The sequence below is a fragment of the Dipteris shenzhenensis genome, chromosome 11 (genome assembly GCF_047967505.1).
Source record: "Dipteris shenzhenensis isolate YYH24624 ecotype China chromosome 11, Dip_SZ_1.0, whole genome shotgun sequence".
NCBI classification, from domain to species: domain Eukaryota; kingdom Viridiplantae; phylum Streptophyta; class Polypodiopsida; order Gleicheniales; family Dipteridaceae; genus Dipteris; species Dipteris shenzhenensis.
The window spans coordinates 18591503-18606525 of NC_141606.1; the positions used below are offsets into that span (position 1 = coordinate 18591503).

The following is a 15023-nucleotide window of genomic DNA, read 5'->3' on the forward strand; positions in this document are numbered from 1 at the left end:
TGCCTGTGTTTGATTTCCTCGAAAAGAACCCTTGCTGATGCTAACTCCTGTTAGGCAAGCAACAAGCCGTGTGCTCGTGGTGTGTGTGTGTGTATCTAGGGAATTCCACCCAAAAAAAAAACAGACTTAGAGTGTGAGGGGAATTTTTTTAAAATGAATTCTTTTGTTGGGAGGAATGCATTCTTTAGCTTGGGAAGAAAGAAAGGTAAAACTTGATGTTCTTCATTTTCATCTGGATTTGTTTTGCTAATCTTCTTCTTCTTCTTCTTCTTATGTTTCTTCATCTTCTTCATTTCCTTCACAAAAACAAAGAACCTTCCCACCGCCATAGCTACCCACAACCTTCACCACCGCCATAGCCAGCCCTCATCCTTCCACATGCTTCGCCCTCCCCCCTAGATCGCCCCCCATGGCTGAATTGCAGCCCCTCCTCCAGTCCCTCGATCCCCTTCGCCATGGAGGTCCCTCCTCCTTGGCTCATAGCCTCTCTGATCCTCCCCTCCGCCGTGCCCTCTGCTTGCTTCGCTCGCTTTTGGCGTCTCCGTCCGCCTTGGCTTGCTTGCAGAGCCGTCATCATCAGCAGGAGCAAGAAGATCAGGCTGGGGATCGCGATGACGATCAGGCTGAGCAGAAGAGCCTCCCCGAGCAGCCGGAGAAGCAGCAGTGGAGCGCTGCCCAGCTGGGTTTCGTCCTCGACATAGCCGGAGCTGTGATCGCTCAATGCTGCCACCTTCCACTAGGTTCTTCTTGCCCTATCCCATCTATCTTTTTGGTTTTGTAGATATGCCTGGATTTCTTAATTCAATCGGAAGGGATCGCTCGAATTAGCTGATTGCAAAATAACTGGCCGACTCATCATTATAAGAAGCAAATGCACATAGGAAGGCACATCGTCTTGGATTACACGATAGGATTTTTTAAATCGTTGAATGAAGCATACAGAAGAAAAAGTTTCTGAATGTTCAGCAAGCTGGAATCTAGCTGGGCTAAATAAAAAAATGGGAAAGATTGCTCCTTCATGTTTTTCATTCACAATTGATTTCATGATCGGGCGTGTTATTGGTTTTGAGTGTTGTATCGGCATGCATTTGTAAGCGGGCATTTGGAAAAAAACTGAGGTTTTAGCGTAATCTTGCTTTATTCAAAGGAAGACAGAGCGCCATCGTTCCATTTTAGAATTTAACGACAGTGGAGTTGATGACGAGTATCTGAACTGCCTTGAATGTTAACGTAGTCTGATTTACCTTCGCAGAGGACAATGTAACAAAGCCGGTAGAGGGTGTCTGTCAGACAGTAGTGCGGTTGTGCATCCAAGCCTTCAAGAACCTTGCCATCTCGGAGAAGGCAAAAGAAAGTCTTAGCCTAACGGATGAACAGGTTAAGGCCTTTGATATGAACCTATTCAAGGTGGTTTTGTAAATTAGTTTGCATTGTTGACAAGGACAACCATAATGCTTGCGGTGTCTGTGGATGTTCTGACTTGATCTTTGTTTTTCCCATGCTTTAGTTGTACAATAAACTGTTACTTCTCGTGGAGCTAGCGGTTGTTGAAGGCAAAGCCAAGGAGCATGCACCTGCCTGTTTGAGTTCTTCAGAAGAGGCTCTTAGTGGATTGGGGGCATTCAATGTTCTTGGGGACGCTTTCCAAGACCATGTTCAATGTTATGGTGGCAACTGCTATCTTGATGGTAATGCATTGTTACTTCTTCCTTGTTACTGTTTTTTGGGACAAGCATTAAGGACTCTTGTGTCCTTTTATCTGATAGAGAATGAACGTACATTGTCGGTTTGTTGTTGAAGCTTTTTCAGGTAGTCAAGAAGTGGTTGAGATCTCAGACGATATAATGCTTCTTTTATCAAGTGATCAGACACTGCAACCAAGAGTCCCTGACCCAGACACACACGAACCCCAGCTTGCAAACCATTGCAGAGATGTAAAATCTGCAACACAACATTTTGCTGTCAGTCACGCTGCTATCCATATGGAGTTACTGGATGCATGCAAAGGACTGTTAAAAAATTACCAGCTGGGCTTCTACAGCAGCCAAGAAAGTGAGAGACAGTTGCAGATCCGCGTATCTTTAGTATCCAGAATGCTAAAACTTCTTTGCTCTTTGTCGAAGGGCTCTTCATGGTGTTGCATTTCAGGGGATATCATGAAACACCTTGTTGAATTGGCAGCCTGGATACCACAGCTGCTTATGCTGGAGTATCCTTCGATGCAGGAGGAGACTGATAGCCAAGACTGCTGTTATACAGCATTTCTTGGCAGTGTTCTTGCACTTGCAGAGGGGATTAGCCTGGATGAGTGCCTGATTCAGAATCTCAAGATTTATATGGCAGCTTCAGCACTGGATTTGTTTGATGCAGTTAAGCTGAAACATGATATCAAGTCCGCACAGCATAATCTACCTGTTGTTTTCAGAGCTCCCGTTGTTTCTTACATCTTTGGGCTTATAAAGGCTGTGCAGGCTTATACTTGTGGAAAGGATTTTGTGCATCCTGTGAAGAGAGAGAAACTCAACGGCAACCTTTTTTTGTCGTTCAAGTTGCAGCTTCGGTTCCAGGAATTTCAACTGAATGTAGGTAGGAATCAGAGTGAGGCTATGCAAGTGATTTTTCCCAGTGATGGCAACTGGTTACTGAACTTGCTTCACGTTGTGAGCCTGCTTTACACAAAAGGTATGGAAGCCAGGCCTGTAGTAGAGAAGCTATCGTTTCACAAGAAGGAAGATCATACTGGAAGTCTCGGGGAACACCCAGCTGTAGCCAGTGAGGATGAAGCTTTATTTGGGGATCTATTTTCAGAGTCAAGTAGGCACCCGTCTGGCAATGAAGCAGTTGCACAACCTGTTGTAATAGAAAAAAGACCGTGTGGCTCTTGTAATGCACCTCTGCAAGCAGCAGTTGATGTGCTTACCTTTTTAAGGGATTGCCAAACATCGACATATGAATCAGCTCAGAAACAAATGAGCAAGGAAGGCCTAGATTCATTATTGGAAATTTTCTTCTGCAGTGCAGATGAGAATGAGCTGCAGTGTAGTTTGGATGTGCTGGCCCAGCTTCACAAGGTTAATTTTGATTTGCTCCACTCCATGGTTGGCAAAGGAGCATTGTCCTGCGAATTAGAAGAGCACTTTCTATCAGCTATCTTGGAGAAGGGTTACTTTGGCTGCACAATTCCAAACAAAAGCTTGGTGCTTTTGGCTGAGGTACTTATCAACCACTCATCTTCAGAGGGGACTGGGGATGACTCATTAAAAATGGTGATCTGGGAAAGCTTCACAGACACTATTGTGCACATCATACAAAATAGTGGTTGGATGGATCTTCCTGTGAAGAAAGTTTCTGCACATCTTCCTTCAATCTTTTATATAGAGGTCCTCTTGCTGGCTTTCCATTCCATGGGAGCTTCAGGACGTTCTTGTGCAATGAAAAGGCTTGTGTCTACTGTAAAGTTCTTTTGTGATAAGTCACAGGAATTAGAGGGTCCTTGTTTGTCTTTGTGGTCTTTGCTTTTTGCAAGGTTGGTAATGCTTCTCAGGTACATGACTATGCACTTCAACAGCTTTCCCAGTTGGCTCCTGGCCCAATTGAAGAATAATCTAAGCCAGCATACAGGGGAGGATTTGCAAACTCCAGGGTCCGAAGGGAGCTCACGATTGTCATTGGCTGCCATAGTAGGTCAGGGTGTTTTGGATACAGGTCTGGTTGGTGAACGCACCAGAAGGGATTATTTTCTTTATCAGCTGTTTGATGTCAATACCTTTCTGAGTGGCAACAGAGTTTTGAAATTAACAGAAGTAATTGGTTCGGAAATGGAATTGCTGGATCTCTGTAGTAGCATTAGGCATTTCCTAGAAAGATGGAGAGGTAAGGTTATAAATCAAGTAGAGGAACTCATAGTGGAGAGGTATACGTTTTTGTTAGGGTGGACTGCGGTGCGTGATTTTGGCAAACAGGTTGAATCGTATACGCCTTTTGATTGTAGTCATGGTGATGGTAATTCGCTAGGTGCAGACTTTAGTTTGAGATTGATCCAAAGTCTATACAGCCTTTTTAGCCAGGACCAAAAAAGCAACGGCGCAGAGTGGTGGGAACTTTTCGTGGCTACCCTATATAACTTTGAAACACTTTACTCAAGTAACAGGGCATCCAATTTGACACTTTTAGACAATCTAAGGCAGGGTTCAGTGCTAAGTATGCTCCTGTCCTTGCTGCAGAAGGGCCTTGAAAGGCATATAAATTCAGAGAGTGTCTCTGACACATCTGATTTTCTACAGAGGAAGGTGCTGGGATTTTGTGAGCAGCTTGTCTATAGATGTATGGAAGATGGATCCTGCGATCGGGTAATTGAGATTCTATCGTCTCTGCTGTCTTGGTATGTAGAAGCTCTCCATTGTAGTGTGCTAAGTATAGTTAGTGACAGGCAGATACACAAACCAAGTGATTCTCCAATTTATTTAGTCCTGATAGCAGGTCTTCATAGAACTAAGCAAGACGAGTTGTATGCCAAGTTGGGAGTAAGCACATCTATCTTACAATCACTTTTGCGCTGGGGAATGTCTACATCTTGGCATGCAGAGATGCTAACAAAAGTTCTGGGTTCTGCAAAGGTGGATACAGTGGACAAGATTTTCCTACCTTTGTTGCTACATGGTTTTCCGTGTAATTCTCAACCAGCCAGTGCTATGGTCGCCTCTTGTATCTCATTGATTGAATGTATTCTTGAGACAATCAGGCTTCTCATAAAGTCTAAAGATTGTTTGCCTGGGCATGTGAAGCAAACCTTGGGGCAAAATGCAATTCAAGCTGGGATGTTGGATGTGCTGATGAAAATAAAGCTGGTGGAAAGTTTTGAAGTGGTTCATGACAAATGTGAAGAGGTTTTGAATCTCTTGATGCCTTCAAAAGAAGAACAGGCAAGGTACAATGATCTGTATTTACTCAAGCAGCAAGAGTCACTTTTGAAGATCGTCTCATGTGACAAAGAGATAAGCGGGGCTATCAGGGAGGAGCTTGTAATTCATGCAGTTGAGGTTATTACTGACATTCAGATGGATCCTGCTAGAAATGATGTGTTTAGGCAGCATCTTCTCTCTGGTGGCAGCCATTTGTCACCTCTCATAGATGTTTTAGATGGTTGCTATCAGGAAGCTGTAAATGTGAAAGTGCTTCAGCTCTTGATGAATGTTATAGGACGGGAAACAAGTTTAAGTGCTTGCTTGAAATCAGAATTATGGGAGAAACTTATTGCAACAGACAAAGCGGCTCTTTGTTTGTGGTTAGAACCAAGACTTCTAGGACGCATGGACAAATGTGATGAAGGCGGCCCTGTTGGATGGACTTCTTCGAGCACAGCAAGAGACCTGACCTCAAGCTTTCTCTGTGGGCTTGTATCTTCTGAGGCATTTGAGACTACCACAGATAGAGGGGATCTCCGAAGTCATCTATTGAGTGCTCTTTTTCTGAGCCTAGAGCGAGCTTTTGACTCTGTTGACAATGCAACTTTGAGATCCTATTTTACCCTTTTGATTCAATTAGCCAACAGGGAGCCACTCTTAAGACGTGTGCTTGGGGAGGGGATTGATTTAATGGGGAAATTGCCTGCTCAAGGGAGTCACTTGGAGGGCCTAAAAGCCTTACTGGTGTTCTTAATCTCAGTTTTAAATGCATGTGGTGGTCAAAGGGCACAAAATTTGACCAAGCCCATTGAAAGCAAGCACCTGCCTCATGTTACAGCACATCCTGTTAATACTGTCAACAAAGCAAAACATACAGTTTCCAAAAAGGCTTCTGATATACCTCAAACTACTGTCGAAACAGGTGGGCAATCTGCATCCGCTGATTGTGATGCCATCTCGGTGGACGAGGATGAAGACGAGGGTACATCAGATGGAGAAATAACCAGCTTGGATAAAGATGAAGATGATGATGGTAGCAGCAGTGAGAAGGCCCTTGCATCTAGAGTTTGCACATTTACTTCAAGTGGAAATAATTTTATGGAGCAACATTGGTATTTTTGCTATACATGTGACTTGACTGTCTCTAAGGGATGCTGCTCAATTTGTGCTAGGGTTTGCCATCGTGGTCACAAAGTTGTTTATTCTCGCCTCAGTAGGTTTTTCTGTGATTGTGGAGCAGGTGGTGTCAGGGGACAAAGTTGTCTCTGTCTAAAGCCTCGGAAGTATGTTTCCCCTTCAAATACTGTTTCTTCTGCTGGTCAAGAACCACCATCTGATAGTGAATCAGACTTGGAGGATGATATTTGGGTTGACAATGAAAGACTTTACAAGGTGTCAATTGGTGAAGGTGAAGAGGCCCAGCTATTCAGAATCCTTGCAGATTTGGATGTGGAAGGACAGGTATTGTCACTATGTGAAAGACTCATGGGTGGATTGAACTGGAACAATAGTTTGATACCAAGCACACAGGACAATATTTGTCTAAACGAAGACAAAAGGCTGACTGCCAAATCTGATTTTTTACACTTGAAAAGGGCTTACAAAAGTGGCTCGCTTGACATGAAGATCAAAGCTGACTATTCAAATGCAAAAGAATTAAAGTCTCACCTTGTGAGTGGGTTGCTGGTTAAGTCTCTTCTTTCTATCAGTAGCAGAGGCAAGCTGGCTGCAGGGGAGGGTGATAAAGTGACAATTTTTGATGTTGAGCAGCTGATTGGTCAGCCTGCTGCTGCACCTGTAACAGTTGATAAAACAACTGTGAAGCCATTGTCAAAGAATCCTGTTCGTTTTGAGTTAGTGCATCTTGTGTTTAACAATGCCAATGAAAGCTACTTGGCTGTTGCTGGGTATGAAGATTGCCAAATTTTCACCGTTAATCCTCGAGGTGAAGTAACTGACCGTCTCGCTGTTGAGCTTGCCCTTCAAGATGCCTACATTCGGCGTGTAGTTTGGGTTCCTGGATCACAGGTGCAGCTTATGATCGTGACAAACAAGTTTGTGAAAATCTACGATCTCTCACAAGATAATATCAGTCCTGTTCATTATTTCACAGTCCTTGAGGACACCATTGTAGATGCCTCCCTTCTATCCATGGGGCAAGGAAAGATTATGCTGGTTGTCCTCTCTCATCTCGGAGTCCTTTATACTGAGTGCATTGTTGCAGACACAGATCCTGGGGCACGAGTGCTGACTGATACTATTTTGGTTCCTGAAAGGTTCCAGCTGAGCAAAGGGGTGTCTTTGCACTACTCTCCGGCAATGCGACTTCTTTTACTTTCATATTCAGATGGGTTGTCTTTGATTGGTCGCTTGAACACAGATGCTACATCTCTAACAGATGTCTCTAGTGTGGTTGAATTTGATCAGGAAGGCAAGCCATGTGCAGCAGGATTGCATCATTGGAGAGAAGTACTTGATGGGCATGGCTTGTTTGTTTGCCTTTCTAGTCAGCGATCCAACTCAGCAGTTGCTGTTTGTATGGGATTGGCTGACATACAAGCCCAGTATTTACGTGCAATTGGGAGTTCGGGGACTGCTCGTGTTGATGGTATTGCTGCATATAAACCGATCACTAAGGAGAGAAACAGTCTCCTTATTTTACATGATGATGGGAGCCTTCAGGTATTCAGCTACAAACCTAGTAGTGACTCTGCTAATGGTGGTGATCCTTCAAAGAATTCGGGCTTGGAAGCTGAACAAGTGAAGAAGTTGGGTAATGCGATTCTTGGTAGCAGGGCAAGCAATGCACCAGTTCCAGTCTTCCCACTAGATTTTTTTGAAAAGACTACCTGTATCACAAATGAAATCAGGCTGGGTGGTGATGTTCTACGAAATAGTGATTCTGAAGGAGCAAAGCTGAGCTTGGCCTCAGATGACGGTTTTCTGGAGGCACCTAGTCCAACTGGTTTCAAGGTTTGTATTATCCTCAACCCTTTCCTATGAAAATGTTCTGTTAGATGGTGCAAAATTCAAACTGCAGAATTCTGTACCAACTATTCTTTGAAATACACATGTTGTTGGTGCATGTTGCAGATCACTGTTATCAACCCAAATGCAGACATGGTGATGGTGGGCTGCCGTGTTCATGTTGGGAACTCAAGTACCAGTCATATTCCCTCCGAGCTCCGTATATTCCAGAGGATAGTAAAGCTGGAAGAAGGTGTGCGCTGTTGGTATGATGTACCATTCACTAATGCTGAGGCCTTACTAGCAGATGAGGAATTCACTTTAACAGTTGGTTCAACTTTTGGTGGTTATGCTTTACCTAGAATTGATTCTCTTGATGTCTATGGGAGACCAAAGGATGACTTTGGATGGAAGGAAAAGCTTGATGCTGTCCTAGACATGGAAACTCAAGCTTCGGCAGCTGGGTCTGTTGCAACTGGAGCCAAATATAAGCTCATGAAAAATGTGCCTGTTGAGGAGCAGGTTGTGGCTGACTGTTTTAGGCTTCTTTATGGTTACTATCTGGCTACCAGAGCTCGGCCAACCTGTGATGGTGATGGAAGCCTAGATGTGAGTCGGAAAAGATGCCAGCCCTTGTTCGAATTGGTATTTGAAAGCGATAGACGGCCCCTCCTTCAGGCAGCTGCTAGGCGTGTCCTTCGTGCTCTTTATCCCACAAAGGATGCTTTCTACCAGGTATTGCACATTTGTAAATTGAGTAGTTTTTGTGACAAAGAGTACTGTGTCAATTACTAAGTTTCATTGTTGCATCATATTCAGCATATGTTGGGGATTGCACTTTGGTCAGTGATACTCTAAATCTTGAACTGGCAGGCCAAAGACAATATGCGTCTCACTGGAATTTCACGCCTTTGCCCATTGCTTGCATCAAAGGTAGGCCTTGACGGGTCTGCAATGTCATGGGTGGTTCAGGAGTTTATAGCTCAGATGCGAGCTGTTTGTAAAATTGCGTTGCATCGGAGATCAAATCTTGCATCTTTTCTAGAAAGTCATGGTGAGTTTCTTGTTAAGGAGGAAACATTGTTTTGGTTTTTGGTTTTGCAAACTGTAGCATGTGTATCATCATGTATGACACTGTCTCGCTGTCGAATTTGCAGGGCCTTCATTGGTAGATGGCTTGATGAAAGTAGTTTGGGAGATTTTGTCAATAGAGCAACCGGATGCGGAAACGGTCAACAATCTGGTGATCCCGTCTGTGGATCTCATCTATGGTTACGCTGAGTGTTTGGCGATGCGTGCAAGCAATGGTGTTGGGATGTCAGTGTCTGTGACTCCTGCAGTTGCTTTATTCCAGAAGCTGCTCTTCGCACCTAATGAGGCAGTACGAGCATCTTGCAGGTTTTGGAATATTAATGTCTGTAAATTTGGTAGTTGAGATGTTTCATGTTTTATTGAGACGATTCATATGAAGGCCACCTTTTAATAATGTAGTGGTTGTTGGTTGTCCAGTTTGGCCATGTCGTCCAGGTTGCTTCAGGTGCCTTTCCCTAAGCAAACAATATTGGCAAATGACGATGTTGGTGAGAGTTCCAGGACGGTGCCTTTACCCTCCGAAAGTGGTGTGACCCCCGGTGCATCAGATGGACAGGGTATGATGGAAGAGGATGGAGGAAATGCTTCGGTACAATATTGCTGTGATGGCTGCTCAACAGTTCCGATTGTTGGGCGTAGGTGGCATTGTAATATCTGTCCAGATTTTGACCTTTGTGAAGCTTGTTATGAAGTCATGGACGGCGACCGGCTTCCACCTCCTCACTCGAGAGATCACCCGATGTCAGCCATACCCATTGAAGCTGACAACAATGTTAGTGGAGAAAGTGGAGACATGCATTTTGCATCCATTGATGAATTGAGTGACGAAAATCTTCTGCAAGTGGCCACAGAACTAAGCATGCATAGTACTTCTGTACCTCTGAGTAGCTCCTCTTTAGATGCAAATGAAAGCAAAAGTGATATCCGGAGTACAACTGCCGATTCAAAAGGCATAACAATATCTGCTTCAAAGAGGGTTTTGAACTCTTTGCTGCTTAGAAGTCTAGTGGATGAGATTAAAGGCTGGATGAGGTCTACTTCTGGTGCTCAAGCAGTTCCTCTTATGCAATTCTTCTACCGGCTAGCTTCTGCACCAACAGGTCCTTTTATTGAAGCTTCAGGAACAGAGAGCATAGATTTGGAAAGATTTGTGAAGTTGTTGATTGAAGAGCTAAACCTTAACGTGCAATTATCTGTCAAACCGCGCACAAGTTTCGGAGAGGTGGTGATCCTAGTATTTACTTTCTTCAATTTGATGCTACGAAACTGGCATCAGCCTGGCTCTGACCATGCCCAACTGAAATCTGGAGGGAGTGGTGAAGTGTCACAGGCACTGCCGTCTTCATCAGGCACGGGCTCACCTTCTTCTGATGATGGTCAAGAGAAGGGAGAAGCTGGCTCTCAGCTAGATAAAGCTTGTGCTGCATTGAGAGAGCAACAGTTGGTCAATTACCTTCTTATCATTGTACAACAGCTTGCACTGGTATTTAAAAGTTCTTCAAGGAGTCAAGAATCAGGTCCAATAAGCTCAAGTGGTGCCGTATGTGGTGCACTGTTGACAGTCAGAAGGGAGTTTGCTGCTGGGAATTTTGCTCCTTACTTCACAGATTCCTATGCAAAAGCGCACCGGGGTGACCTTTTCGGAGATTTCCACAGGCTTTTATTAGAAAGTGCATTCCGTCTTGCATACAACTTGGTTCGTCCTGAAAAGTCAGAAAAAGCAGGTGAAAAGGAACAAATAAGCTGCAAGCTTTGGATGAACCCTGATCTTAAGCTGGATGGTTGGCAAGAAGTACTTTGCACCTATATCAATAACCCTCACACCACATCTATAAGAAGGTTTGCCCGGAAGCTTCTACTGCATTTATGTGGATCAAAGGGGCATTACTACAATGTGAGGGATGCATGGCAACTTTCCAAAGAGGTAAAGAAACTTTTCAAGCTGGTTCAAAAGGCAGGAGGTTTTCAAGGTCTGTTGGTGTATGAAAGAAGTGTAAAGCTGGTCAAGTGCTTGTCAGCTATTGTGGAGGTAGCGGCAGCCAGGCCTCGAAATTGGCAGAAGTACTGTTCACGGCATCCTGATATTTTGCAGTTTCTTTTGAATGGAATTTTTGTATTTGGAGAGGAGTCTGTTGTCCAGACATTGAAACTTTTGACTTTAGCATTTTATGCTGGGAAAGAGCTAGGGACATCCTCTACTAGTAAAGGAGATCCTGCAGATTCGGCAAATGCTGGAACTGGTAATGGAACAAAGCAGAACAGTCAAGCATCTGATTTGCGGAAAAAAAAGAGGAATGCTGGTGAGGATGGAGCTGATGGGGTTGCGGAGAAGGCCTTTTTGGACATGGAGCTAGCTGTAGAACAGCTGGCTGCAGAAGATGGAAAGGTTCTAAAGCAGTTTATTGATGCTTTCCTGCTAGAATGGAATGCAACATCTGTACGCACAGAGGCAAAGGCAGTCATATTTGGTGCGTGGCACCATGGTAGACAGTCTGTTAGAGTGCTGATGCTAAAATTGCTGATGCAGAAAGTGCCTGTGCTACCCTCTTATGGTCAGAATATCGTGGAATATACAGATCTACTTACTTGGATCTTGGGCAAAGGGACTCCAGGATCAGGTTCTGGCAGTCAAGAAAGCACTGTAGTTCACTCTTGCTTGAGCGGAGATGTGGTGAAGGGGATCTTTGATACGCTCTGCTCACAAAACGAACTACTTGCAAATCATCCCAACTCCAGAATTTACAATACACTCAGCAGCCTAGTAGATTTTGATGGGTACTATCTGGAAAGTGAACCTTGTCTGGCTTGCAGTTGTCCGGAAGTCCCTTATGCCCGGATGAAGTTGGATAATTTGAAGTCAGAGACAAAATTTACTGATAACCGTATCCTTGTTAAGTGTATTGGCAGTCATACCATACAGAGTGTAACGATGAATGTGCATGATGCCCGAAGGTCAAAGTCTGTTAAAGTTTTAAACCTGTATTACAACAACAAGCCAGTTACTGATCTGTCAGAGCTTAAGAACAATTGGTCTTTGTGGAAAAGGGCAAAGAGTTGCTACCTTGCATTTAACCAAACAGAACTGAAGGTTGAGTTTCCTATCCCTATTACGGCTTGCAACTTCATGATTGAGCTTGATTCTTTCTATGAAAACCTGCAGGCATCCTCATTGGAGTCATTACAATGCCCTCGTTGCAGTCGTTATGTGACAGATAAACATGGTAACTGTGGGAACTGCCATGAGAATGCATACCAATGTCGGCAGTGTCGAAACATCAACTACGACAACTTGGATTCCTTCCTCTGTAATGAGTGTGGGTACAGCAAATATGGGCGTTTTGAATTCAACTTCATGGCAAAACCCAGTTTTCATTTTGAAAGCATGGAGAATGATGAGGATATGAAGAAGGGGCTTGCAGCTATTGAAGCAGAATCTGAGAATGCCCATAGAAGGTATCAGCAACTGCTTGGATTCAAGAAACCCTTATTGAAACTAGTGTCCAGTATTGGTGAGACAGAAATGGATTCCCAACAAAAGGATTCTGTGCAACAGATGATTGTCTCATTACCAGGATCATCCTCATTCAAGATAAACAGGAAGATAGCTATTTTAGGTGTTCTGTATGGGGAAAAATGTAAGATGGCATTTGATTCGGTGAGTAGAAGTGTGCAGACCTTGCAAGGGCTGAGGCGTGTCTTGACATTTTATCTGGAGCAGAAACGATCTCCTGGTAATGTGGCTCCAATATCCAAGCTATTACCTTCAAGGCCCAGCAACCGTTGCTATGGATGTGCAAATACATTTGTTGGGCAGTGCCTGGAGTGGTTGCAGGTTCTTTCAAAGATCCCACAATGTAGGCAGCAGCTCGTTTCGGCAGGTATTTTATCTGAACTTTTTGAAAACAACATACATCAGGGCTCAAAGTCAGCTCGCATACAGGCAAGGGCTGTTCTGTGTGCCTTTACAGAAGGTGATGCAGCAGCTGTTGGAGAATTGAATAACTTGATAAAGCAGAAAGCTATGTATTGTTTGGATTACCATCGATCAATCGATATTGCAGCCTGTGTGCGTGAAGAACTGCAGCTTCTCTCTGAAACCTGTGCTTTAGTTGATGAATTTTGGGAGGCCAGACTGCGGATTGTTTTCCAGTTGTTATTCTCTTCTATCCAGATTGGTGCTCGGCACCCTGTCATTGCAGAGCATATCATACTTCCTTGCTTGAGAATTATATCACAAGCTTGTACTCCACCCAAGTCAGAGGCTACTGAACCTACCAATCCCCCTTCTGAACTAAGATCAGAGTCACGATCTGATGAAACTGATAAGGCAACGTCCACAGTGCAGCGGACAACTGGCTCTGGGCTCAACAAAGGTCACTCAGGTTTGCTCGAAAAAGATATTGAACGGGAATCAAAAGGGCAAGAAGTACCACTTGTGAACTATATTGAGTGGAAAAATGGTGCGACGTATGTGGACTTTGTGCGGAGGCAATATACAGCATCTCAAAGTACCAGGCCTATTGTGCAAAAGCTAAGAAGGGATCCAAAGCGTGCCGACTTTCTGGCCTTGAAATACATGCTGAGATGGAAGAGGCGGGCATGTAAATTATCAGTGACAAATGAGCTATCGGCCTTTGAGGAGAGCTCATGGGTATGTGAACTTGTTCTAAGTGCATGTTCTCAGGCCATACGCATGGAGATGTGTGGGCTTATAGAAGTGCTGTGCTCTCAGAGTCCTGCTAGACGGTCAAAGTTTCTGAATCTGCTGATGGCTCTGTTACCTGCAACAAGGACAGCGGGTGAAAGTGCTTGTGACTACTTTGATCTTCTGTACAAAATGATAGAACCTGAGGATGCACGCCTTTTCTTGACAGTGCGTGGTTTTCTCCGAACATTATGTAGGCTTATAACTGAAGAAGTGAGTCGCATAGGAGCTCAAGAAAACAGTTTTCACATAGACATCTCACAGGGTTACATTCTTCACAAATTCATAGAACTGCTGGGCAAGTTTCTGGAAGTATCCAATATCCGTGTTAGGTATGGCCATATGCCTACTTACATCGCTTACAAGTGTTTCTTCCTTTAGATTTCATGTCTTTTAATACCATTTTTAAAACAGAAGCAGAGTTGATTTTGCTCACGTTTAAAATGACAGGTTCATGAAGGACGGGCTACTTTCTCAAGTCTTAGAAGCTCTTCTAGTGGTTCGAGGTTTGGTGGTACAGAAAACCAAGCTGATAGGTGATTGTGGCCGTCTTCTAAGGGATCTGTTGGACAGTCTGCTTCAAGAGAGTTTTGAAAACAAGCGGCATTTTATACGAGCTTGCATAGCTGGCCTTCAAACTTATGTAAAAACAAAAAACGATCGCACTTTGGTGGTGAGTGGTGCAGATATTTATTATGTATTTTTCCAATATTGTCAGGAAATTACGTTTCTTTCAGGGGCGCTGGGGTGTCTCTTGTACATAATGTCTTCCTCTTAATTCTTTTGATTCATGTGTCTGCATGTGCCTTATTTAACTTTTTCTCACTTCCCACATTTTTGGCATGATACATGAACAGTTTATTCTTGAGCTCTTATGTAACATAATCTGTCCAACAAAGCCAGAGCCTGCATATATGATGGTGTTGAACAAGGCTCACACACAGGAAGAATTTATCCGAGGGTCGATGACCAAGAACCCTTATTCTAGCTTGGAGATTGGTCCGCTTATGCGTGATGTGAAGAACAAAATTTGTCATCAGCTAGATTTGCTTGGGCTTCTTGAAGATGACTATGGAATGGAGCTCCTTGTTGCGGGCAACATTATTTCCTTGGATCTTAGTGTGGCTCAAGTATATGAGCAGGTCTGGAGGAAAGCTCAAAACCAGGCATCAAGCTCTGCTGCAGGTACAGGGGCTGCTGTTTCTGGAGGAATATCTGTCAGAGATTGCCCACCAATGACAATCATGTACAGACTACAGGTGTAAATTCACTTACTGTGTTTTTGTTCACACTGCAAAATTTATCATGTTTAGTAAAGGCAGATTCACATGTGTGCTGTTTCTAACACCTTTTCT

General features: G+C 43.8%; 1 protein-coding gene across 1 annotated transcript in view; it reads left to right on the forward strand.

Annotated features, from left to right (window-relative positions):
- Window positions 1-290: 290 nt before the first annotated feature.
- BIG (auxin transport protein (BIG)) overlaps window positions 291-15023 on the forward strand; it is a 57616-nt gene continuing 42883 nt past the window's right edge. Inside the window, exons 1-10 of the mRNA XM_087381050.1 lie at window positions 291-740; window positions 1253-1377; window positions 1508-1688; window positions 1801-7877; window positions 7998-8606; window positions 8745-8925; window positions 9029-9269; window positions 9381-14000; window positions 14119-14341; window positions 14526-14927. Of these exons, the coding sequence (XP_087237176.1) occupies window positions 410-740; window positions 1253-1377; window positions 1508-1688; window positions 1801-7877; window positions 7998-8606; window positions 8745-8925; window positions 9029-9269; window positions 9381-14000; window positions 14119-14341; window positions 14526-14927 (12990 nt within the window). The 5' untranslated portion in view covers window positions 291-409. The remainder of the gene's footprint in view (window positions 741-1252; window positions 1378-1507; window positions 1689-1800; window positions 7878-7997; window positions 8607-8744; window positions 8926-9028; window positions 9270-9380; window positions 14001-14118; window positions 14342-14525; window positions 14928-15023) is intronic.